At 38.3% G+C, this 25,630-nt stretch overlaps 3 protein-coding genes across 9 annotated transcripts; 1 reads left to right on the forward strand and 2 right to left on the reverse strand.

Annotated features, from left to right (window-relative positions):
* Window positions 1–4: 4 nt before the first annotated feature.
* LOC140781444 (kinesin-like protein KIN-14F) lies at window positions 5–6,082 on the reverse strand. Its single transcript, XM_073127399.1, has 19 exons — window positions 5,823–6,082; window positions 5,533–5,699; window positions 5,306–5,449; window positions 4,892–5,146; window positions 4,736–4,807; window positions 4,579–4,647; window positions 4,269–4,364; window positions 3,959–4,099; window positions 3,788–3,869; window positions 3,550–3,645; window positions 3,296–3,469; window positions 3,103–3,209; window positions 2,788–2,968; window positions 2,547–2,706; window positions 2,208–2,461; window positions 1,962–2,125; window positions 1,671–1,859; window positions 683–1,176; window positions 5–512 (listed from the first exon to the last, which is right to left on the reverse strand). Exons 1-19 carry the CDS (start codon window positions 5,938–5,940, stop codon window positions 377–379), a joined length of 3,099 nt encoding a protein of 1,032 aa, XP_072983500.1. The 5' UTR covers window positions 5,941–6,082; the 3' UTR covers window positions 5–376.
* Window positions 6,083–12,074: 5,992 nt separating this feature from the next.
* On the forward strand, window positions 12,075–18,304 carry LOC140781295 (lysophospholipid acyltransferase LPEAT1-like). 6 transcript variants are annotated; one of them, XM_073127221.1, is made up of 9 exons: window positions 12,109–12,688; window positions 13,164–13,283; window positions 13,389–13,426; window positions 13,718–13,782; window positions 15,037–15,105; window positions 15,973–16,106; window positions 16,351–16,491; window positions 17,552–17,615; window positions 18,030–18,304. In XM_073127221.1, exons 1-9 carry the CDS (start codon window positions 12,224–12,226, stop codon window positions 18,035–18,037), a joined length of 1,104 nt encoding a protein of 367 aa, XP_072983322.1. In that variant the 5' UTR covers window positions 12,109–12,223; the 3' UTR covers window positions 18,038–18,304. The 6 variants fall into 6 exon arrangements, with proteins under 6 accessions (XP_072983321.1, XP_072983322.1, XP_072983323.1 ...); XM_073127222.1 differs by having other exon boundaries at window positions 13,718–13,773; XM_073127220.1 differs by lacking the exon at window positions 18,030–18,304 and having other exon boundaries at window positions 12,075–12,688; window positions 17,552–17,906.
* A 770-nt stretch (window positions 18,305–19,074) lies between these two features.
* On the reverse strand, window positions 19,075–24,418 carry LOC140782294 (nicotinamide adenine dinucleotide transporter 1, chloroplastic-like). Of its 2 annotated transcripts, none has more exons than XM_073128785.1 (9): window positions 23,805–24,418; window positions 23,603–23,698; window positions 22,265–22,371; window positions 21,650–21,698; window positions 21,451–21,560; window positions 20,370–20,464; window positions 20,198–20,286; window positions 19,950–20,044; window positions 19,075–19,745 (listed from the first exon to the last, which is right to left on the reverse strand). In XM_073128785.1, exons 1-9 carry the CDS (start codon window positions 23,872–23,874, stop codon window positions 19,509–19,511), a joined length of 948 nt encoding a protein of 315 aa, XP_072984886.1. In that variant the 5' UTR covers window positions 23,875–24,418; the 3' UTR covers window positions 19,075–19,508. The 2 variants fall into 2 exon arrangements, with proteins under 2 accessions (XP_072984886.1, XP_072984885.1); XM_073128784.1 differs by having other exon boundaries at window positions 19,950–20,047; window positions 23,805–24,347.
* Window positions 24,419–25,630: the final 1,212 nt, after the last annotated feature.

Here is a 25,630-nt window from a genome sequence, read left to right on the forward strand (position 1 = left end):
GCAATGGAATGCAATTATCAGGCTCTTAAAAAGGAACTCTAAAAAGTTACATCTTAGTTCCAAGCAAGGAACCACTCTTTTCTTTTGATTATTCTTCTCACTTTCCTTTTCCTTATGACTTATATAGACAATTTAACTTCACGACTTATACACAGGACAGATAATGAATGTCCATAAGAACTCAAAAGGACTGCTGGACCACAGCAAGACCAAAAGAAAGGGAGAAAGGTCTCCTGCTAACTATTGAAAATAGTTAGAACCACCATCACACCAATGCAAGCAACTGGAATTATTGCCACTCATCACCTTAGTACCACGCCAACTAAACGAAGAAAGCCAAGAGAAAGAAAAGGCACACCATTTCTAGTAGCAAACCTTACTTTATACTGCCTGTTTTCCCCTTCGATGAAGTCCGTTTAACGTCACCGCTGCCAGAGAGCTGCCTTCCGATCCGGTTAGACCCACTTGATATTTTTTGTGATGGTGATGGTATATGTGCATGGCTTGCAGTCCTACATTATAAACAAAGAACAGAATATCAGTGAACAAAGTCCTGAACATCTTCTTGATGTATGCAATAGCAAGACATACAATTTATGAATTATCACAGATATAGAACTGCCACATTTTCCAACGAAGGAAACACATATAACCACAGTTATCTGTATGGTAAGAGAAGCACCTTATATCCGGGGTCTTTGTTGGTTTTGTTTGCAGCTTGTTGAACTTTGACCCACCCTCAGTTCCTGAGCTGTTCAGGTTTTGGAGATTGAATTGCCATAGTGTGTCTGCTTCTGAAGAATCGCTTGTTGCAATATCAAGATCATCTGAATCGTCAGTGGTAGCAGAGTAAAACCGAGTTCCTTGAATCTCAAGTTCATGGCCCTCTTTTCTTCTTGTAGTACTTCTGTGGTATTGTTGATCTGAATAGGCTCTCACATCTGAATGATATCTCTGGTAAAAGAAGTCTGGCAAAGGTGCACTGTCTCCTCCCCAATCTCCCACTAAGTTGTCCTCCATGACAGCAAGCTCGTGTTTGTTCACCACATCCTTGTCAACCCATTCTCCAGCAACAATTTCTTTATCATCTGGCCACTGAGGAGAATCAGAAGCTGATAGTAGTTCCTGAAGATCAAAGCTTGGCTTCTTTTGTCTCAATGGTGGATTATTCCTAACCTATAATAGGCCATATTATCAGATCGATATCGTTTGGTCGAAGATATGGAATTCAATAAAGTTCTGAAAGACAATAAATTAGATTAACACTCCAGAGGAAATACAGGTTTTAAGTAAGAGCAGAAACCTTATATATGCATATGTAGTAGATAGAAGTATAATATATAAGAAATTAATAATGGGATATATAATATGACAAATTCAATGAAGAAGTGGTAAAGATAAGCAGTTAGCTGAAACAGAATCTAATAGATGATAATGCCGGTTCATCCGCACCAACGTACTCTTAATTGTGCTACTTTTCCTATGATGGACTCTTTCCATCTTGTTTTCCCTAAACTAGTCCATGCATGAACATGTTTAAAATAATTGGTCATGATGCTAGTTATCATAGGTTTTCTTATGGGAATACACTTTTGGGTTCTTACAAAGAAAAACATGACGAAAAGAATAAGCACATTTGAATTTGCATTGGCCACTGTGAGCACTATTACCTCTATATTTCCAACCTCCTCCATTGGCTGCCTGTAGTTAGCTTGATTTCTTAAATAATCGCCACCATGCCGTCGGCTTGAAAGCGCAGGTGATGGTGCTTTTAAACTGAGTGCATCGGTTGAAACTATATTCTGAAAATTATCTGATCCTCCCTCTTTCCTTGCTAATGCTACTTTAAGGCAAGCTATCTGAATAATAAAAAAAATTTAATCATAATGGAGAAAAGGACCCTTGATAAGAATATGAATTCATGGAAATATAAGGTATAGCAATTCAAAAGAATAACTAACCTGCTCTTTGAGTTCTCGGACTTCCCCAGTTTCTTTATTTAGCCGGGCAGCACCAAGCTCGACAGTCGAAACCCGTTCAGCAAACTTGAGTGTGCTTATGGTTTCTCCAGTAGCATCCATCTCAGGACTTATATGGACAAACATCAATGTCTTCGCTTGCCCACCTGTAGATTAGAATGTAAGTAAAAATAGAAGATATCTTACACCCTTCCCTGCTGAACAGTTGATATTTGAATAGTATCTTACCAAGAGAGTCTTGAAGAAGTTGTGTAAGTTTACTATTTCTGTAAGGTATATGTGAGTTCTTTTGGGCAAGTGCAGCTATTACATCTCCTAATGCTGACAGTGATTTGTTTATATGTTGCGCTTCCTTCAGCCTTTCTCCTGTTACTTCTGATTTGTCAACACGTTCACTGCCTGCAAGGTCAACTAGATGCATGCAACCTCGAAGTATAGTCCCAGAAGTCATATCTCTTCCTTGAACATGAACAGTCAAGCAACTGCAGATAAATTGTCAGCATCACCATAAATATACTAATCTGAAAAATTAAAGCAATGTTAGTAGAACATGTCTTAGGATCGCACCTATGTGAACGACTACTTCGGTCATTTAGTGCTGTTGCACCCACAGCACGGTTCTTCTGTCCGATATTCATCAGTTCAATTACATCAGAAGTCGATGCGACAGGGACTAGGTTTGCATCAGGAACATTAAGTCCATTCTGAGAATTGTTTCGAATTTCTAATGTATATACTTGTGAAGGAAATTTACTAGTTGTAATGCTACAAAAAACTTTAAAAACCAAAGTAGTTTAAGTAAAAGGATATTTTCTGTTAAGACCGTCAGTAACAAGAAGGTCCCTGACTTGCTCATTATAAATTTCAATCATTTGAACCAATATTTTATACGAAATCGTGCCCCTTCTTTGTTCTGCAAGTTTAAACAGGTCCCTCAGTGCCCTGTAATTTACACCTTGTGTATGCTCATTGACATTCTTTGGCCCGCTCTGTATTAGTTACAGAAATCATATAAACCGAGATAGTTAGTTACAGCGCAGCTTCATTTCCTAAAATAGAAACACTTAAAATAATAATAATAATCACAAGCTCAACATTGAAGGAAATTCTTGGTATTTCTTACCATTGTATAGGTTTTTCCTGATCCAGTCTGGCCATAGGCAAATATACAGACATTATAACCATCAAGAACAGAACGAATCAGAGGCTGAGTATCTATAAACACCTCATCTGTAATATGAGAGATTATGAGTACGATACTTATGAGATATTCCTACAAAATAGAAATAAATTAAAAAGGGATAACATGTAGCTACCTTGGGTTGCAGCAGGACCAAAAACTTTATTGAAGGTAAAAGATCTGCGCCCTTCTTTTCCATGCTTTGAAGAGGTGATGATTGTTATATTCCCTTCGTCAATGTTGCCAATAGTGTTGCTACTCAGTTGTCCAGGTAGGAAGGGTCTCACTCGGCAGTACACTCTAATACTTCCTGATAGGAGAAAACATTTGGAGGTAATATCATGGAGAGTTTCTTCATTTTCAATAGGAACTCAAAGCTCAATAGAGTACCTTTAAGATCTTGCACTTGATTATATAACTTCCTATTTTCTTCAAGAACCTTGTGATAACCTGAGGCAGCATGAGAAAGGCTGTACAGATGATTTCCTGTCATAAGAAATGCCGAGAGAGAGAGAGAGAGAGAGAGAGAGAGAGAGAGAGAGAGAGAGAGAGAGAGAGAGAGACCAAGTTAAATTCACAAATAAGTTGTAATGTTATGCCACAATAGATAGATTGCATATTGTCTTACCAAGCTTACTAAATTCCTCCGAGCACTTCATTTGCATAAACTCCATACCAGCTTTTGTAGTTCTAAGGGTACTCTTGAGTTCCTATAAGGAACATTAGCTACTGAAGTAAATTGATATATTGCATCACTGAAATAAGATACCAGAGAACATCACTGTGGGTGGACTACTACCTGGATATCTTGTTGCTGTTTCTCAAAAATCAAATTCTGCTTCAAGATCTTCTCTTTTGATGCCTCCTCTTCCACTTTCAACTGTTTATTAAGAATGCGGCCCTCCTTTCTTGACTTAGTGGAATTATCTTCAATTTCGATCTTAAGGGGTGCAAAATAACAGAGTTACTGTTATTCAGATTTCAGAACTCATTCAAGAATATCATCATTAAAGACCATAAAGAACGCATGTCGGAAAAATGTTGTTAAACGATAATCTCATCCGAAGCAAATGAAGTATGCAAGATTTGAAATAAGGACCATAACATACCCTCTTTTCAGAAGAATCAAAAGGGGCCTGCACAGAGACCCTTGACTTAGAAAATGATTTGCCGCCATCTGCTACACCCTTTAGAGCTGTATTCACCTGTTAATCGTTATATTGACAAGTAATCGTAAGAAAGTAAATACAATCATTAAAAACATCTTTTTTATACAAGCACACAATCTTCATGTCACAGGAACTAAAGGTTTCATCAGCATATGAATGAAAGAAATTCCACAAGAAAGTTAATTAATTTCATGCACCATAATCCATAGAGAGGTCCAAATGCTAGGAGCACGAAAGAAATTATGCATACCAGCTTATTTTGACTAGTTATGCGACGTTCGAATTCTTCCATAATCTTGGTTAACATTGACTGGACAAGCTGCATACGAGCAGTAACTTCAATGTCGTATAAATCCACAAAGAGCTTCAACTTGAGCAGAAGGAAACAGAAGAAAGGATAACCTTACCAGTGGAACTTCTTCAGGCTTCTTGTCAGATAAAACCGCGTGAACGAGCATTTTCAACGAGTGAGATGTACTCTGTTTGGCATAATATGCAACCCAGTAAGGAAGGCATAGCTTACAATAAGTGGAATCAAGTTTGTCGAAATCTAGCACACTAACCAATTCATTGGATTCTGTCGAAATATCTCCAGTCAAATTATGCTCTTTAAATGCGCCATCATTCTCACTCATCGAATGACTCCTCGACAAGGAATTCTTGAAAGGTTCTGAGTTTTTCCTCATGAAAGATTTCCCTAAGACAGAAGGTTTAAGATTCCCACCGTATTTCCAAGAACCATCTCCACCCATTTGTTTCCATTCACCATAGGATTTCAGCGCAAGCACGCAGTTCACAACCCTGGCACCTTTCCCTCCCTGTGTTCCAAGGGAGATCAGATGCAATAATCAGAAGAGAAAAGTAGGATCATCTACAGAAATTCTTTTTTCGTAAAAGCAAGAGTGGTAAATCTCTTACATGACCCAACAAGCTGAATCATAGATAGAACTGAGAAATAACTGCCAAAAAAATCCCACCTGTTCTAAATCAGATGCCTCAAAAGTTGGAAGACCAATCTCTTGCACAGCAACAAGAAAATTCCTCACATTCTCAAAATACTGATACGCCGAAAGTGCTGCTCCATCTGGTTGAAGAATTGAATCACCTGGATTCACAACCACCTGGACAACAACCACACTTGAACGCTAGAATCCTCTAAGCTACTGAAGCATCTATTAGATACACATACATTATTTTTTCTTACCTTTGGAACTGCACCAGGGTGAACCTTATTGAGCGCTGTGCAGAGAATCAAACCGTTCCTCAATCCAAGCCGGAATTCTTCCTCCGAAGGCTCCGCAGGCAAATCTTTCGCCGTGATCACTCCGACCATCTTCCTCAGCCAACCGGCTGCCTCATACCTCCTCGCCCCTAAATTTAGAAATTGGAGAATTAGAGCGAAGATAAATCTTATTCTTCAAAAGGAGCATCTTCTTCTTCTTGGATGCAAACAAGTTGCCAACAAAGAAGCGTTCATCTGGAAGCCGCTTTCACCTGCTTCCTCTGCTTTCCTCGAGGCCAAATCGAGATCGCTCAGCCTCGTCCCGTGTTGCCTGAGCACGTCCTCCACCACCGACGCCACCGATATCGAGAAATGCCCTTCCGACGCCATTGCCAGCTCGAGAAACAACTAGAGCAGATCCAATCAATGAAACCTGAGCTCGGAGCACAAATCAGGCAATATTTTGGACTCCCTTCACCATTCTTGCAACCAGAGCTTGGAGAGAGAAGAGTAAAGGGGGAGTAAAGGAGAGACCTTTGGGCTTTCTCTTTTATATGGATTGCTTCAAGGAGAATGGAGAGGGGAGGGGAGAGAGAGAGAGAGAGAGGCCACGACTCCAAGGCTCGTTCCGGAGCTCCCGCCTGGGACCCGAACGGTTCCCTTTGAGGAGTTGGTGGTGAAATTTTTCAAAAAGTTTGTAAAAAGTAACGACGAAAGTCTTATAATTATTACTATAAAATTAAGAGAGATGCTTCTGCTTGCGTACTATTTGCATGCAGATATGAGATAACTACTTCTCAACTCAAGAATATATACGCGCCAAAAACCATAAAACTTGAAAAGGAGAATAAATTAGTGAACCAAAATCCAATAAATAAATAAAAATAAAAATAACATTCTTTAACCTACTCCATTAGAGAATTCATAAAAGTAACCAAAACAAGCTTGTCATTGAGATAATTTTCGCACATACGGGGGTGGGTTCAGACATCGACCCCCCCGTAACGTTCAAAAAATTCAAATACTAGGCTCGGGCGGTCCGGATCCGGGTCCAAGGCATGGATACGGCCTACGGGTGAGGTGAGCTCTGTGGCCTCTGGTAAGGGCCAAAGTTGGACCCCACTAGGCGCGTCTTTGGGGAGGTGGGCCCGGGCCCACCTCATCGCCGTCCGGCCTAAGAGGAGGAGGAGGAGAAAAGTTGGACCTTGCCGGCCCATGAGCGCAGGAGAATGGGTCCCATTGCTGTCCCCTGTTCGCCGCCTAACTCGATAGATCTCTTCTCTCTCGTTGCCAAGTGGCTAACAAACTTATTAAATATAGGATTGAAAACCAACAAACTCTCGTAAAGTAGAGTTGTTAAGTATCTTAGTTATGACCAAAGTGGTCGTGAGTTTAACTTCAACCCAAAATAATATTATAGATAAATTATTTGGTGGCTTGGCTCGATTCGATTTGATGGCTCCACGTTGCGATTAATTTGGAAAAATTATTTGGCAACGCAACGACTTAAAGCAGATCTCAGCGGCGTTTTCTAAAGTGTATCTGTATCTAGGGAGGGTTGGCTCTTTGTCCAGCTCATATCTAGTCTTCGAGCTCATGAATGATAAAAAAAATAGGATTGGAAAAAAAATTATAAAATTATTTTATTTTTCCCCCGGTTTTATCGAATTAGGAGGCTCTATGATTTATGATTTATAAATACTGCATGGTCCATGGATCATAGATGTCATCCAAGAATTGGCGTCTTCTGATTGGTACATCTCGTGGGCCCAGACAGTCGAGCACATGGCGGACCGTTCCAACCATCATGCGGTTATGGACATGATTTTAACAACAATTCTGATACATGGTATTTAGAGGATATATTATATCACATCTTCAACTCATTCAACTTTTGGAATGGAAATTGGGAAATCCTTAATCATGAATTTAAAAAAAAAAAAAAAAAAAAAAAAAGAGAAGAAGATTGGTGAAATTTACTAAACTTTCATGATTAATTTTTGAATCTTTTTTTTTTCCCATTAACAGTCCAAATTGCAAAGAGCACCACTAAGTGGTCCAAGAATCTACCAGCCATTCATTTGGTGATGCATTTTTTGATAATTGCATCATAAGAGTTTGGCGAAGATGTTAAATGAAAGCTCCAACTGCATCTTTGCATTTCCCTAGTTATTTGTACTCCTACTCTTTAAGCAGATATTTCATATTAAGAGAAGTCTTAATTTTTTTAGGAAATCAAACAAGAGGCTTAAGTTATCTTTTTTGTGGCATGCATCAAAAAATATATAAGGCCCCAGAAGAATTTCTATTGCTGAAAGCTACTTGAGTCACTTGCCTGTATGTCAGCAGATTTAATCATTCTCCAAGTACTTTAATCGAACGATCGATACTTAACCACGCATCGCAGATGAATTCGATATCATTTGATGCAATAAAGATGCTTCAAGGATTGCTCTTATGCTCTTCTTTATTTGTAGGCCAACTCTGTATGTATATAGCCTGGCTCCAAAACTTTTTTTTTTTTTTTCTCTCTGAGTGGGATGTCTTCCTTTTAGAGACCCATGATTTTAACTCATGAAAGAAAGAAAGAAATCTTAATGCTAGCCTTGCATGCCTTCTAATAAAATTGCCACTCCACCTTCAAGAATGCATTGAGAGCTATTCAGAATCTCAGATATACTGAAACAGACCTGTCTAATATTAAAGATAGGGGTGGCAGCTGTGCATGTGATTATCCAATGCAAAGTGCTTTGAGTTGGACAACTCAACTCACTCTCTAAAGCTACAAAAGCAAATGGTGGGTTGTCACTTAAGAGTGAAGAGAGTACTTTAGATTTTAGTTTGTTCTCCAATTCTATATACTAACCAAAAGTGTTTGTGGATATTTCAGTGAGATTCTTGAGACTATCATTGTAAGCAATACAACTAACATCACCTGTGAACTTAGATTGCACTATAAGGTAGTTTTGGAACTGCATATTTGTTTTACTTTGTCTTTTGAGATTAAAGAACATTAAACATGAGGTACACCAGCAACCCAATTCCATTCTTTAACATTAGATATTGTTCATTAGTTCTCTGGGCATCTTTAAGTACACCATTAGGTAAAATACTCCACTTCCTTGTATTGAATTAGAGTAATGATGGTTCCTTATCTTAACCATACCTTATATATATTGGTTCCTTATATTACATAGAAGAACAATTAATGAGGCTAAAAACTAGGAAGGATTCTGACTCTTCCAACAAAAGGTGATTTTGATGAGATTACTGTTCCTATGTATTTGAAAAATTGGATCTCAAACAAAGGTCAATATCTAATGCAGAAAAGAGTCAATAATTCAATATCAAGGCAAAGGCTGAATTAAAATCAAGTACCAATTGCTTTTTGGCTGAAGAATTGGTGCAATCTAACATGGAAATGAAACAACTAATTAATTTCAAATGGATAAGACCACCAAAAGATCACATGTTCCAGAATATTAAGACATAAATCTTACAATCTCTCTCTCTCTCTAGAATAAAAGAAAGTAAATCTTTGGATCAATTTAGTCTAATAAAAGAAAAAAAAAACCCCAAGCCTGCAAGATCGGGAAGCCCATTTAGTCTAATTATTGGGCTGACAATGATAACAGCCCATGTATGAGCCCAAAATGTTAGCAGCCTAATTATAAACTAATACATTTTAATTATCGAGAATAAAAAGTTTATATATAGACTCAATCTGACCCATAAGAGGTCAAGAACATTTTATTTCCAGTCTATATGTATAAGAATATTCTCTTCTTTCTTTTCCTTTTCAATTAATTAATAAAAAAATACAATAGCTTATTCACTATTCACAATGCCGTGTCTCATTCCATAGCTGGCTGATATTTGTATATTAACCACCTTATCTTGCTACCCCATAACCTCTATTTTGACATTGAATATATATATATATATATATATATACCTTACCAAATTGAATCCAACGTGCGTCTCATTTGATAAATCCAATGAGAAATCACTGCCCCATGTTTTATAGACTACAGAGAAGAAAAGAAAGAGTTTTGCACCATAAATTTGGTATAAATAATATTTGGTAACAGGTTGGATTTAAATTGGAATTCTTTCATGTAATATTATATTGCTAAAATATAATCAAACATTAAAGCTAAGTATTTATAATCACGTTTAATTTTTTAGTCAAAAGCTAAAATATAATCTTCAAGTTTTAGATGCATGAACTAGCCAATCAAAATTTATATTTACTAATATGAAATATTAAATCTAGAACCATCAAATTGGTTTTATATTGTTTTAAATATTTACTCTTTAATTTGGAATTTGGATAAATAAATAAAAAAGTCAGTTTATGTCCCCAACTTGACGAATGAAACGTAAACAAAAACTTTTATAGAGATTAAAAAAAAAAAAAGCTTAAAAAAAACACAACTCACGCAATGACCAGATCCGGTGAAACATCAGCTACACCGGGTTTCCAACGTCATACCTTATCTTCCAACACGTGTCCTTTTAACATTCATCAAATACCCCTCTCCTCCTTCCCGCCCATCTCTTTGTTGTCTCTCCTCTCGTCTCCATGGGCGAAGCAGCGAAGCCCTCGTACGACCTCCTCCCCTCCTCCCCTCCTCCTCCTCCCCCTCCTCCTCCACCTCCGCCTCCGCGTCTACCTCTGACTCTGTCGAAACCCTCGCCTCCGCTGCCGCGACCCTTCCTCGTCCACCTCGAGGCTTACCTTGTCCGCCGCGACGGCGTGGACAAGCTCCTCAAGATCTGCCGCTACGCCTCCAAGGTCGCACTCGCCGCATACCCTGCCGGAAACCTAGCCCCCCGCCTCGACGCCTTCCAAAGCAGCGTCGGCCTGACCCGCAAGGCCTTGCGGCTCGGAAAATTTATCCAAAATCTCAACTTTTTCCGCGCCTTCGCCGCTGCGCACCCTTCCCGCTTCGATCTCCTCCTCGCATTCCTCTCCTTCTTCGGCGAGGGCTTATACTTCTTCCTCGACCAGTTCATCTGGCCGTCTAGGGCCGGTCTCCTCCCCTCCGGAATCGCACCGCCACTCCAAAAGCTGAGCTCTTGGGCGGAGCTAATCGGATACATTGGAAACATACCCCTAAATTCGAGAGACGTAAAGAAAATGCACGCCTTGATCGAACTCAAGAGCAACAAGGAAGAAAAAGAGGAGGAGGACGTGGAGGCGATCGAGAAATTGAAAGAGAAATTGTACCTCAAGCGGCTCTGGATTCTTCAAGACTTCGCAGATGGATTGATGGCGCTGGGCGAGGTTAGAGATGGAAAGGGATTTCTCACGAGTCCTCTGTTGTTAGCTTCTGCTGGTTTGGTTTCAGCGTTCATCAGCACGAGAAGGAACTGGGCGTTTTCCAGAGGTTAGAGAAGATTATAGCTCTGTTCTTCATCTGTTGGTAAGAAATAAAGCTCCCGTCTTTTTGATCATTTTTGTATCAATCATCAATCAATTTTGGAGCAAAAGTGAGAGCAATTTGCATGGAATAACTTTATAAAAGCTTACTCTTTCTTCTAGCTCCTTGTATAATTTCCTTCCAATAGCATAGCCGTTCTGTTTTCTTCTCTTTTTAGAGTATGAATATATTTGAGGAGGATATGTAGAATGTGGTAGAATTAATTAAGAACTACTTTAGAATAACGATACAATTAGTCTTATTAGAACGCGATCTGCATAATATCCAATGAGCCTAATAAACCGTTGCTTTATGATAATTAAAAGTGGTTAAAATGTCTCCATTTTCTTCGTCAGCCATCAGAATTAGAAGATGATAGTTGAATACAAAATAGGAGATTCTCTCTTTATAACCAGAGGAGCAGGATTCATAATAGGAGATTCTCTCTCTTGCGTTCTTTCTACCTCACCAAACGAGATAAGAAATAAAAAGATATAAGAGGATTTAAACAGTTTGTAACCGGGGATGCAGAGGACCTCCTACCCTGAATGTTCCCATTTAAGCTTCGAATAATGTATGGCCAATTTTGGATTACTAAGAAGGTCATGGGTTCGACTCTAACTTTAAATAATATTATAAAGAAATTATTTAATAATTTAATGATTTGGCTTGATTGGGTTGATGATTCAACAGTGTGGTTAGCTTGAAGAAACAACTCGACAACGCAATGATTTGAAACAGATTTAAACAGCGTTTGGTTCGGTGCAATTATTTGACGACGCATATAGCTTGAAGCCTAAATTAGACAGTTAAAAACTTAGTGGCGCCTAAGTGCCTATGTATCTAGGGAGGGTTAGCTATTTGTTCAATCCATATCAAGTCATTGGGCTCATGAAATATATATATATATTTCAATTCGAGATACTAAGATTGCATTACGGTAGGATATTTTATCCTCGTTACTAACGTCACATCACCTACGGACCAACGGCCACGATCCAGCTCGCTCCAACCAGAAGTCGCGATTCGTAACCTACAATGAGTGGATTCTCTGTAACCAAATGGACACTTGGCACGTCGTGGTTTGCTGAAAAATCATTTATACAGTTTGGAAGCACAATATTCCTGACACGGGGATTGCACGGCATCCTCTCCCCTAACCCGAGGCCTTCGCTAATCCATCCCCTTCTCTCCCTCTCGTGTTCCGGCGTCTTCTCCGAGCGACGTCTAGGGTTAGGATTCTCTCCATGGCAACGGAGATGAATTCCCTCTCCGGCGGCGGCGACGGAGGAGAGGCGGCGAAGGACGAGAGGCCACTCCTCAACTCCTCCTCCTCCAACGGAAGCGGTGAAACCCTAGAGCAACTCGAGAAGAAGTACGCGGCATACGTGCGCAAGGACGCGTACGGAACTATGGGGCGCGGCAAGCTCGCAATCTCGGAGAAGGTGCTTCTCGGTATCGCGATCGTAACGCTAGTCCCAATCAGATTTGTGGCCGGGGTACTGATACTGCTGGTGTACTATTTGATCTGCCGGTTTTGTACGCTGTTCTCGGTTCCGAATCGGGATGATGGGCAAGAGGACTATGCGCACATGGTCGGGTGGAGGAGGGAGGTGGTGGTCCGGTGTGGGAGGTTCTCCTCGAGGGCGATGCTATTCGTATTTGGTTTCTATTGGATCCGCGTGGACGATCGAAGCTTATCCACCACTGAGGTATGAATATGGTGATTTATAATTTTTTTACTTGATAATTGAACGTAAAGTTAGCATCTTTTCTCAGCAGTAAAATTAGCATCGGTAGGTAAACCCTTCAAGATTGAGACCTGAAAAATCCTGAACCTTGGCCATTTATGGACTTTTTTCTAAATTGCGCAGTGTTGTTTATAAGTAGATCGATTTTGCTCAATCCGCAGGACTTTTTGAATTATCATATTGCATCTCTTTTCATTCTATTTTCTTTTGCTTGCGACCAATTTTGGCATCTCTCATCTGAACAATAAATGTTTAGGAATGCTTTTAACGATTTATCAAGAACATTTTTTCTTCTCTGTATTGCGATCATTTTGGATGTTTCACATGGTGATGCGTTTTGCACAGAGCCCATGTTTTTGGTATTGTAGTTTTCAGGAAATTGATGAAAAAAATCTCCTTACAAGGTTTTTATTTTTATTTTTTGAGTTTAATTCAGGATGAGCATGGAGAGCAGTCTGATGAAACTGAAAGACCAGGGGCAATTATATCTAATCATGTATCATATTTGGATATTCTCTATCACATGTCATCTTCCTTTCCAAGTTTTGTAGCAAAGGTAGTTTACTGGTTTTCTATTTTATTCGGTAACAATGAGAACTTAATATTAGCTGACATTTGTTTTGACATGCTCGTATTGTGCACAAATTTATCCCCGTTGAAGAGATCAGTGGCCAGGCTACCCCTAGTTGGTCTTATTAGGTACATGCCTCTGAACTTATTCTTCACTTCTTTGTGAATTATTATGCCTGTGGGTTCTTATTTTTGTATCAAACCTTCATATCCTTTGCACCCAATCTAATTTTTGCTTTGAACGGTACATGTGAATTTTACAAATTTATTACGTTGCCTTTTCTTTTGTCTCCCATTTTAGGTCATAGCCTAATGATAACATTTCATATTAGAACATTTTGCATTTCATGGTGTAGCACATATATTAGGCTTGAAGCGGGCGGACTGGAGTAATAGCTTTGTCATTGTTTCCGTATGCAGCAAGTGTCTTGGGTGCATCTATGTTCAACGAGAATCTAAAGCGTCTGATTTTAAAGGTGTTTCAGGTAGATTAGCAGTCAGAAATATATATATTATTTTTACAAGCCTTCTTTTTAGCTATTTGTATGTGTGTTGCTTATCTGTTAATGCTAACCTTTTGAAGTAATTATATTTCTTCAGCATGTTGATGATCAAATGAGTTAGTTCCATGCAACAGAATGCCAGCTAAGTCCATTAAAAAAACAACTGATTTGGTTAAGTAGGTTTTGTTATCTGCTGTAGTAGAATCAGTCTCATCTCTGCAAGCAAGGATCTAATTGTATACCCCGCAGTCTCTCATTATAGATAGATGGCATTTGCATTTGATAGAGACACTAATGACACGGAATTGCCTCACATGCGCTTTCAAATCCACACAAAGGCTTTCGAGCTCGGATGACAGAACTAGCCAGCCCTTTTCCGAGCGAGTGTTTTTTAGACATAATCTGCTAAAAAATCTTGTTCTGTTGGCGCATGGCTTGGTCTGCAACCCCTTTTATTGGATACTTAGAGTATACGTTAATTTGTTTGATCAAAACCTAAAACCTAGTAAGAATAATTTTGAAGTGTTTGATTGTTATATCTGTTTCTCAATCTAGTCTTATCCTTTATGGGCCAAGTTTAAAAGATCAAGAACTGGTTTTCGTAAGAAATCTGCATCTTAAACTTGTAAGACCAGCCAAGTCGACTTATATCCATTTGTTGAGGTATCCATCCTTTTCTATTTCTAGCTGTCAGACATTCAATAGGCTGAACGCAATTGTTATGTCATCATACACCTAGCTACTCATGGACAACCTTCATCGTGGAAAAGGCCAACACGTCAAATTCTGATACAGATGCATTTCTTGCATTTTTTTTGTAATCTTATGTGCTTGCTGCTTCGATTTAGTGAAGGATGAACATATTATTTAGTTAGCATGTAACAGTAGCCATCTGCACTTGGCTATAGTTGAATTCAAGATGGCATCACTTTCTATGGTATCAAATTCTTGGAGAATCTAGAAAAGAAAATAAAAAACTCAAGGATATTAACAAACAGAAATCTTCTCTCTTATTATATTATGTGCACCTCTTTTCAAGCCTTGCTTGGGCCCTAAGTTATGTTTGAATGATCATTAAATTGTGTTGGGGCAGTTCTAATATACAAGAAATAGCTGAGTTGGCGTGAAAATTTACATGTTACTTGGAGAAATTTATCTGGACAGAATTACTTCAGTTTATTAATCTTCTATATTAGTATAGTTGCATCAGATTCTAAATATCTACATTACCTGCAGGTGCTGTGACAGAAAGAGTTCAAGACGCTCACCAAAATAAGCATAGTCCAATGATGATGCTCTTTCCTGGTTGAGTGCGCTTGAATTTCTTTTTTCATTCTTTTCGTTATATTGTTGTTGTCATTTTATAGTCTTGATAGGTCATGTTGCTCTTCAAGAGGCTAATCAAGATAAGCTTTTTCCCAAGAATCACAATCCATTTTCCTGCACTGCATATGCATTCTTTTCTTCTGCTCTTTCGGATCTGTGTGCACATCAGCACATCTCACCTATTTGAAAGTCTTAACACTCTCTTATGATGCTCCATCCAAAACTCTGGATGGTTGTTGCATGTCAGTTTACGTAAGTAACAAGCTATTCTTGTAGGTTTAGGCTTCTTTCAAGTCTTCATGTAATTTCTTATCGGAATTTTTTTTTTAAAATTCTGGAATACAACTTATTTTAGAGTAACCTCATTCTAGAAAACAAACGTTATTTATTAAAATTACATCTTATACCACACACTAATCTAATTACTAATTTATTCTTCATATCTTTCTTATCAACCTACTTTATATTAAATCAAAGGGTATTCATGGTAAGTTCTTAAAAAGTAAAAAAAAAAATCATCTTTATTTCACATTAAAGTTAATTATTATATTTTTATTTCAGAATACAAGTGAACATAAAAATAATTATTCCTGCAATAAAAACCTCATTTTTTGAATAACAAAGAAGAATATTTATTCTAGAATTGATCTTATTCCTAAAATAAATGGAGTCTAACATAATGTAGCCTTGTACCATCTCATTTATATTCTATAGGTTATACTACATGCATCATCCACATTATCTTATTCTCTCTTTTTTATGTTTATCTTAATCTGACTTATCTTTTCTGAAACTTCTTATATCTTGTTTATTTAATTGTTTTAATATCTCCTTTTACAAATTTAGAGGGCACAACCACAAACGGAGATTATCTTCTTCCATTCAAGACAGGTGCCTTCCTTGCAAAAGCCCCGGTGCTTCCATTAATCCTAAGATATCCTTACAAGAGATTCAGTCCAGCTTGGGACTCCATTTCTGGGGTGAGAAATCTATGTTCAAATTACAAATTTGTCGAATGTGTACTTCAGTTAGTGTTTTCTCTTGCCTGCATTTTGGACCAGAGGGGTTTTCATGTTAGGAGATTTATGTTTTCTTTAATTACATCAAGACTTTCTAATGCAGTAGTAACTCTTTAATTTCTTGGTTCTTTTCCTACATTTTTTGTCCTATTATTTTGCCCTGTCTAAATATCATCTTCCTTTTTCCTATCTTGAAAACTTGCAGATGCGTCATGTACTCTTGCTCCTTTGTCAATTCATGAATCATATTGAGGTGGTCCGACTTCCCGTATATTACCCCTCTGAACAAGAAAAGGAGGATGCTAAGCTCTACGCTAACAATGTTCGGAAATTAATGGCTACCGAGGTATCGATGCTTGTCCTTCTTCTGGGGGTTTTCTATAGTTCTATTTAGGATCTATAGAGGTTATGACACAACTCTTTCTCTAAACAAACTGTAAAATGGTTGGACTTCATTTGAGATGGATAGGCTTGGTACTTCAGATGATTTGCACTGCCTTAGGTTGTTCACTCATCAACCTTTCATACAGCCTGGATGGACCTGGGTGCCTAATCTTGTAGAACCATCATATTTTTCGGTTACTAAATATTCATGTGTTAATAATTGGATAGATCATATCTAAGTAAGCTAAATATGTTCCCAAGCTCCTATGAAGAGGTCAGGGTTATGACATATCCTCATTCTCAAAGAGGGGAGGGGGTGAGGGGTGAGAAAGGTGATTGGGTGGGTCAGTGGGTGGGCCATGTGTTTGATGCGGGAAGAGAGTTGGGGGAAAATTAGTTTCTGAAATGCTTAGGAAAAAGTTTTGCTTCGTGCATCAATCTTGACAGTGTATTGGAGTATTGTGTAAGGGACAATAAATTAATAACACGTCTCACGCATCATCTGAAAGTGGTCGATAATGTATCTGCAATTTAGTGCCATAAGAGAGAAGCCTTGCCTGGAGAAGTTATTTAGTTGATGAAAGTTTTTTGTTTTTTTACTTGTTAGGAAATTGCTTCTTGCCCACCATTATCCACAAAGGCAATAGAGGACCAGCTGAACTTTAGATTTATTTTATTTATAAAATAAGTAAATAACTCATCTTATGGGTAATTGGGTAGGTACCTTGACAAACTTTAGATTTGATAATAGTAATCTCCAAAACCCAAAACAATTTACACACTTCTGCAACATAACTCTCACGTGAGTAATATTATCTTATTGCACCATGATGCAAGTGACAAGTATGAGTTGCAGCTCAATATGTTTGCATATTTTTAATACTTTCACTTCCAAAAGATCTGAGCTGCTGTAGCTATGTTCTTGGATGTCAAAATCCATCCTGTTGGAGGTCACAGTGCAAAAGCTCTTTGCTTTACTATTTTCACCTTGTCCAATATGTTCAAAGTTTTTTCTTCTGCAGGGTGGTTTGGTCCTTTCAGATATTGGGCTGGCTGAGAAGCGGGTCTACCATGCTGCGTTGAATGGTAATAGTCTACCTCGTGTTTTACATCAGAAAGATGATTGAGAATCTCTTGACCTCCCGCACGGATGTGTACAACCAATTGAGTTGCTTATTTAGTAGTCAGTAGCTGCTGGTTGTTCACCTCTTTGTTTGAGGGGAGGGTGCTAGCATGCTATTGCTACTGTTAAACCTTAACAGATTGTTCCAATTTGGCTGCAAACTGTTTATCTAGAAACAAATATCTTCCTAGTTATATTATTTATGTTTGTCGTTGGGTATTGACTATAAAGTATTAAACCTATTTTCATTGCCATCGACTTTTCTTTCCTTGTACGCTCGATTCAATCATTTTTCTACTAAGCTTCTTAAAATGAGTTAGTGTCGTATGTAGTGACTGCATCACCTGCACTAAATTATCTATTTGGTCTTCCTGCAGGTTTGTAATGTCAGAGATTAATTTGGATTTGCGGTCTTGTAGATTCTTTATAGTTTTAGAGAAGAACAGAAAAACGAAAAGATAGCAGCATGTTGGAATGAGTATATATTGATGACCCTAAGCCTTACACTTCAATATGCCTAGGGAACTCCCACGAGCAACAAATTTGTTATGGATCTCATTTCCAATCTTTCTTGTATAGAACTTGTGTTCATATCTGAAACTCCTTAGATTCACTTTCTATCAATATTCAGTAGGCCCATTGTTTTTCATTACTAGAAGAAAAATTAGATGTGACATAAAAAGAAAATGGAGAAAGAGGGAACATAGAGGGAAGGGGACTTGTGCTAGTTACATTATCAAATCATTTATTTATTTAATTTTGCTATATTCATCTATTTGTATTGCAACAAGGGACGCTTTTTAGACCAGAATTATTATCATTTATGCTGGATTGCTGGTAATGGTTGCTATTTGCCTGTGAACACTTCCCAAGATTCTATTGCTCGTGCGTACCACCAAAACTATCTTAATCTTATAGGACTAGTGCACAATAGCCTAGAGGTCGCAACAATGCTCTATATTAGAGGTCACCAGGGGTGCATAGCCTTAAACCACCTGTACCTGGCATAGGAGGCATATGTGCAACCATGTCAGGGCTCATCATCCAGTCTTGTATATTTCGACAAAGAGCAGGAGGAAAGAAAAAAAGATTGGAAACCGTAAAGAACTCAAGCTGGTACCAATTAATATCCATCTGGGATTAGGTGCAGGTACTAGTTGGTATCAGATACCAACTTTTGCTTCTGACCATCACTAAAGCAAACAGCAAACCTTGTGGATTGCAATTTACTTTTCATCCATCGAAAGGCACCATAGATGCTGTCCATATCGCCTGTTTCAAGTCAGGTATCTAGACAAATTTTATTTGTCCATAACATGCCAGAGCTGTGCTCGGTTAACTTCATCTCACAGGACAACAAAATCAACAACAATCATTCCTCACATATATCATGAACCGCTAACAAATAAATGAAAGAAAAGATGTCAAAATGAAGAACACATAACGCATGTCTTCGTATCAATGCTGAAATAGTAACAGAATGCTACTTGTTTTGACTCACTGTCAGCTACAAGTGAATTAAACACAGTGGTTCTAATTGAATTACAGCAATTCTCTAAAAAAAGTTTCACCAATGCTATAATTTTCGTCATTATCAGTATGCCACTGTCTCGGTCCTCCACAAAAAATGAATATCAGAAAACCTAACATGCTCATTTTCCATCGGACTATCAAAAATAATACAATCCAAAGAATTTGTTTCTATAAATTTGAGCAGCAATTTAGCATTACTACGAGTCATTATTTCCATCTATGCTAAGTATGGTAATTGAATTGATTTATAATAGCTAGACAGTGGCATGCTGGTTCACACAGATCATTCTTCGCAAGGACTTATATAGGAGAATAACCCATAATTAGAGTGTTTGTGGATGGGATTCAGCAGGGAATAGATTGATCAGGAATCTGTGCATCATCTCAAAGCTGGTGAATGTAATTACAGCAGCTGGTGTAGTTCGCAGCAAATTTGTAGCACATCCACGGTAAAAACCAGCAAGACCCTCTTTCTGAAAAACTTGCTTAATGCAATCACTCACACCTGTATAGCGCATCTCTGCATGAAATCCTTGTTCTTGAAGCCTCGAGCGAACCACCTGCCATGAGAGAGAGAGAGAGGAAAAGTTAAATTATCTATTTTGGCAAGCATAAAATCTGAACTGTGGAAATAAATATTTTCTCATATTTTTCCAGCATATGTAGTAGCAAAAATCTGAACTATAGTTCTCATATTTCCCTGCATATGTAATAGATTGCTTCCCTAGGATAACTCAGCAAATCTTGAACATCAGCATAAGTACCTCGTGAGGATATGTCAATGTTGACGCAGCAATTTTAGAAACCGAGGAAGCAACAGCAACATCACCAGCACTGAGTGAATCGACTGTAGTATTATCTGCTACAGAACACGTATCATCATGTGAAACAAAATGTACCACAATAAAAAAGCAAAAAAAAAAAAAACTGTTACCAAATAAAAGGAAAGAAACTTCCAACTCACTTTTTTCTCAAAATTAGTTTCTTACACGAAATAAAATATTACATTTACCTTTCTTTGCAAGGTACATCTTTATCTTCTCGTATGTTGGGAACTGGATAGCAACATGACTGATGCCTGCCAAAGCAGGGACAAGACCACTGCTGACAACACTATATCAGCACACAGTTGAAACGATAATGATACTACTAATAAGATGCCCGATAGTCCTAAAGTAAGCAACCTGTATAATCCCCGGATGCCTTCTTCATGAGCAATTCTCCTCAAAGCAGCAAGGGTACTTTTGTACGGAACCACACCAGCTCTCATTCCTTGAGTCTAAAGAAAGGGAAGACAACATTAAATGGAATACAAATACAAAGCCATGCAATATCTGATAGAAATAAGGTGAGGATTGAGGAGAAGAAACAGAATGCTCAGAGCCAACAAACCCAGATCCTTACCAACTAACTAGTGGTTCAAACCACCCTGACCCATATATATATATATATATGGGGAAAGGAGGTTATTGTCCATAACAAGAGGAATTATGAATTATCTGGTCATGGTGCCTCGAATTGAAGCCATACTGTCTTTCCTACTAAATTTGCCAGTGAATCTTGTAACTATTAAGTGCCACAAATGCAACATAGAGAGAAACAACAATCTTAGCAAGTTAACTATGTTTTCATACGTAATATTTCTCCAAATTATATTTCTTATGCTAAAAGAATTTTGCAAATAGATAATATAGGAACATGTATATCTAGAACAGCAAGATGGTGGAAAGTAGTAGTAATGATCTTGTAATTTTCCTTCCTTCCTTTAATATTTATGACTTGAACCTCTCACTATATCTTGGGAAATGAGTGTATTACTCCAAAAACTGAAACACAATGGAAACATTTAATAAACATGGCAAGGACATTGACACTGATAAGGCATTATGTGCCACTAGTGCATGCTTAACACTAACATAGACACACATGAAGAGGGTAGTAATTTAGGAATGGTTGACTATTTAAAAATTAGTGTAGACTATTGCTCTAATAATATCAAGATAAACTAGGAAAACGAGAAATGCAACACTAATAGCTCAATAATATCAACTAAAGGAACTGACTCTAAAATGAACAACACAAAATCTAGTTGCACAAGGATAAAGTAAAGAAGCACGTTTAGTGATATGAACTATTATACTAGCCACAAATGCATGCTTACCTTAAATGAAAAAGACGTTTGAAACATTACGTGTCAAATGAGTACTTATTCTTTTATTTATTCTCACACTATAAAAATATATACCAATTTCATGCATGACATACCTGAAATCTTGTCTTGACAACCCAGAGTGGATTAGTGGCAATAGTGGTTGCAGCTCCAGCACCAGATGCAGCTACCATATTAGCACCTATTGATAGCTGATGGGTTCCATCTACAGAATCAATAGGTATATTAAAACGATAGAAGTGCTTTTGAGAACTTATTTCTTATCAATAGCCAGGTAGAGCCAAGTAGACTAACCATTTGGAGCCAGCAAGCTTTTGAGCTGTTCATAGATGGTAAAGTAAACCTGCACATTCAGAGGGAATGAGTGGCCATCAAAACACACACACACACAGACACACACACACAAGTAGTCACAAATCATTAGCACACATGTACACATGCACACACATATATATGAAATGTGTCAAACAACAAGATCAAATAATATGAAATGTGTTGTATGGTATAAGGAAGGTCAATAGTAAAAAATGACATGCTTACAACATAAAGGGTATATTTTGGAAAAGCATATAGGAAAGAAGGCTAATCAGTCCTGAGAGTTCAAAGAATGCACTAATCACAGTTAATCCTGTAAAGGACTTAAGACTTCCTACTTATTCCTATAGAAACAAATCGACCGAAAGAATACTCATACATATTAAGCAATTATAGCATTGTTTAAATCATGTTCATAAGGTATTAGAGAAGTCTTAGAATTTCCCACCAAAGTATCAAACTAGTGAAGCTTGTGTAGCTTACATTTCTCATAAAATGAAATGCTTTCCATAGAGACCACATTATTGACTGGCAAAAAAGGAGTGAGGAAACAAAAACTTTCATTATACTGGATTGCAAGAACAAGAAACTTACTGCCCAATTGGGGAGTAATGCCAATACTGTTGGTGAAAGACCACGGTACATGCCACGAACACCTTCCTTTTCAAATATTTGCTCTAGACTTCCAACTATAAGACTCCCTGGTCACAAGACAATTTACAGAAGTAACTTCTCAGAATAGCAGAGGACCAAAAGAAGATAGCTTTCTTTCTCCACACTTAAATAGCATGTAAAAAGCTGTGCTGTAATAGGGTGCCAATTGACTAGAACCAACGTACAAGTATAAAGGAGAAGGACGAGAAATGATCCCAAGTTAATTGCAAGCTAACTTCATGATGAACTACAGTGAATTTCTTATCTATATCTTCACAACACTGTTAATATTGAGCCTGGATTCAGACAAATTCCATACATAATTATGCTAACAACAGTTGTCATTTCTGCAGTGGAATATCAATAGTCATGATTAAAGCTATATCATATGACATCTATTGCCATAATATGCTTATTCTCTAGATAAATGGGAAAGAGAACTCCTTTTTATATAGATGGAGAAAAGATGTTTGTCACCAAGGAATACATGCTGTATCAATCAAAAGAAAAATAAAAAATGAAGTCCTGTCATGCTTCTATTATTTGATCATCAAGAGTGTCACTAGCTCTAAAAACTACTTTTCACTGATGTTGTCCTTATTTTCATGTTATATTTATCAGTTGTTTCATTCTTAACTTGTTCTTGATTAGAGTACACCTAGTCCTCTTGCTGAATTTTCTGCTACGTTTATCAAATAATTCTGGACTCTACTCATGCCTTTTCTCCCACACCTTCCTCTTTCTGTGAACCTTCATAGACAGCTAAACAAAGGATAGCAAGTAGACAAAACGCTCAGCATGTTTGTATAACTTAAAGATACCCAAATTAGCTTAAAGTTCCGGTTTTATCATCTAATGTGTTGCAAGCCTATCGTAGATCAGATCAGTTCCCCCCCATGACAGCTTCCTCCTATGAAATACTAGCATGTCTAAATACATGACTCTTAGTTTAATCTTGGATTTTTAGGTTTTATTTTCCTGTAGCCAACCAACCATTAACTATCTACTGGATAAAAGCTACTTGTCAACAATATCAATTCATGGTATAGCAAAATGAACAGTAATCCAAAGAATAACAAACATGTTGAACTACCAACTATATCTAAATTATGCAGCCAACCAAGCCGGTGTAGCAATGACATACAAGCCAACACACAGTACACAGTTCAATATCCTTACATCCAAAAATAAAGATTTGCACCTACTTCTGAGCTGATTCTCGGGAATCATATGAATTAAAAGAAAGAAGAAAAAGGATACAGAAGGCAAAGTTCGCACCTTTAATTTTACTGGTACCGAGATTGGGCCATCCATGTACCTGAAACCTAGTCTTGATCACATCTAATGGACAAACGAAAGTAGCAGCGATTACACCTATACCAATTGACACCGGCAAACCAAAGCATAACTAATTAGCGCAATACAACGAAAATTAAACCATATAGCAATCAATTAACAGAAAAGGCCAATCTAAATTTACCAGCAGAGGCACCAGCGACGGCGTTGCAGAGAAGCCCCCTGGTCGCGGGGCTATGACTCTCGCCCGGCATCGCCACAATACGATCCGACGACGCTCTGGGAGACGCTATGACTTTGAATCAAATCTAGGGTTTCCTCTCTCGAGAGGCCGATCTTTGGGACCCAGGTTCGCATGGCCAGGGGGCTACCGCAGCGAGCTCGGCCGTAGCGCGGATTCCAAGTGTGCGTGTGTGAGAGAGAGAGAGAGTGATTGAAAACTAGGGTTTCGATGAGATCGAAGAGGAAACAGATGACACCATAAAATACCTCCTCTAAGTTCGACCTCTCTCTCTCTCTCTCCCCTAAACTTTCTCTCTCTTCTTCTGGACGAAAGGTTTGGAGGAGATCAGGTATGGCGTGGAACCATTAAATTGGGGCGACACGAAATACTAGCCGTTGGATCGGGTCATCAGAACCGTCGAACTATCGTGTTTGACGGGAAGATGCGGTGTCTGGTCGCCGCCCCTCCGTAGGACTAACCATCAAGACCCTCCCGTTTCCGACTAAGAATCCAGTCAAATTCGAATACAAAAAAATGAAAGAATCCAGCTAACATCTACGTGTCGACTAGTTTGTGCTTTGGAGAGTCCCCGCTGTTCTATGCTTTGTACCAGATAAGAATAACGACGGTATTGTCGTCTACCGTCTACGAAGGGTCCGACTTTCCGGACCATAATCGGCAAAATTACTTTTATTTATTTTATAATACGAATACGAATATGAGTATGAATATGAATACGAAATGAATAACAAAATTATTTATCATGTGGAGAATCCGCTGATTGCCCTGACACGACACAGCCTCCCGAGCCCGAGGTCACAGAAAAGGCTCCCCGGACTGGTAGAAGGAGTCTAGTTTGAACCACCCAAGCGAAAGTAGAGGCAGAAGCAGCGCCAGATAGGCCTAAAGCAGACCTAATTCTAAGGCAGACTCAAAGGGCTCGGGCTCGGGTCAAGTTGAGTTGAGCTGAACCTAAGCCTAATTTTAATACTCGAAATTAATTTTGAGTTGAGCCTGAGTCGGAGCCGACTTATTCAAGCTCGGCTTGTTTACACCGCTAGAGACAGAGGTAAAGGCAAAACCAGAGATGCCTAAGATAGACCCATGGGCCTTTGATGGATCACATAAAACGATACAACCGGGCAATACAGAAAAGAAGGGCGGGCGGCTGCTTCTTTATGCAGATAAATCCTTCCCAAATCTAACCCCCTCGGTTCAAGAGAATGAGCTAGTTAAAGAATGAGGAGGCCATCTAGAGATTCTACTTCCACATAGCAATATTAGCTAATTTAATAGCTCTGATACGAGAACAAGATGCTATTAGCGTAGTTTTTTTTTCCGGCAATCAAATATTATATTTAAAATTTTTTTAAGGTACTGATTGGTTTGAAGCTAAGTCCCAAAACTTGATTAGTTGATTTTATTTTTTAGATATAAAAAAAAATAAAAAATATTTAATTACTAAATCAGTTTAAAAGTTTTGAATTCAACGACTCCTTAAACTCAAAATAAATAAGTTCTAAGAATTCAAAGCAAAAGAGGCCTATGAGTTTTTATTTTTTATCATTCTAGATAAAGAGACACTTAGCCCTAGTTTTAAACCGCCCAGTACTTCCTTTCACTCTAGCAGTTACAACGGCGCATGGATGCTTTCCTTCATGTGACGACGACATCTTCACGTCTCTCGCGAACGCTCTACTTTAAGCCACAGAAATATTGGGTCCCACTAGGCTCGAGCAACGAGTCAGCCACAATCGGGTGCACTTCATATCGCTCCTCATTTTCAA

Source organism: Typha latifolia, chromosome 2 (assembly GCF_019914945.1).
Source record: "Typha latifolia isolate L0001 chromosome 2, TyphaL0001v2, whole genome shotgun sequence".
NCBI classification, from domain to species: Eukaryota; Viridiplantae; Streptophyta; class Magnoliopsida; order Poales; family Typhaceae; genus Typha; species Typha latifolia.

Bases quoted from the DNA above. Each gene is read 5' to 3' on its own strand.
- LOC140781444 (XM_073127399.1), bottom strand. From the start codon at position 5,940: ATGGCGTCGGAAGGGCATTTCTCGATATCGGTGGCGTCGGTGGTGGAG. The intron at 5,147-5,305 runs GTGGGATTTTTT...CTTGGAACACAG, and splicing joins AGGCATCTGATTTAGAACAG to GGAGGGAAAGGTGCCAGGGT. The intron at 1,860-1,961 runs GTTAGTTATTCT...TTTATTATTCAG, and splicing joins TCCGAGAACTCAAAGAGCAG to ATAGCTTGCCTTAAAGTAGC.
- LOC140781295 (XM_073127220.1), top strand. From the start codon at position 12,224: ATGGCAACGGAGATGAATTCCCTCTCCGGCGGCGGCGACGGAGGAGAG. The intron at 13,783-15,036 runs GTAGATTAGCAG...CATTACCTGCAG, and splicing joins TGATTTTAAAGGTGTTTCAG to GTGCTGTGACAGAAAGAGTT. The intron at 15,106-15,972 runs GTTGAGTGCGCT...TTACAAATTTAG, and splicing joins AATGATGATGCTCTTTCCTG to AGGGCACAACCACAAACGGA.
- LOC140782294 (XM_073128784.1), bottom strand. From the start codon at position 23,874: ATGCCGGGCGAGAGTCATAGCCCCGCGACCAGGGGGCTTCTCTGCAAC. The intron at 21,699-22,264 runs GTAAGTTTCTTG...CTGAATGTGCAG, and splicing joins CATTACTCCCCAATTGGGCA to GTTTACTTTACCATCTATGA. The intron at 19,746-19,949 runs GTACTTATGCTG...CTCTCATGGCAG, and splicing joins CATTGACATATCCTCACGAG to GTGGTTCGCTCGAGGCTTCA.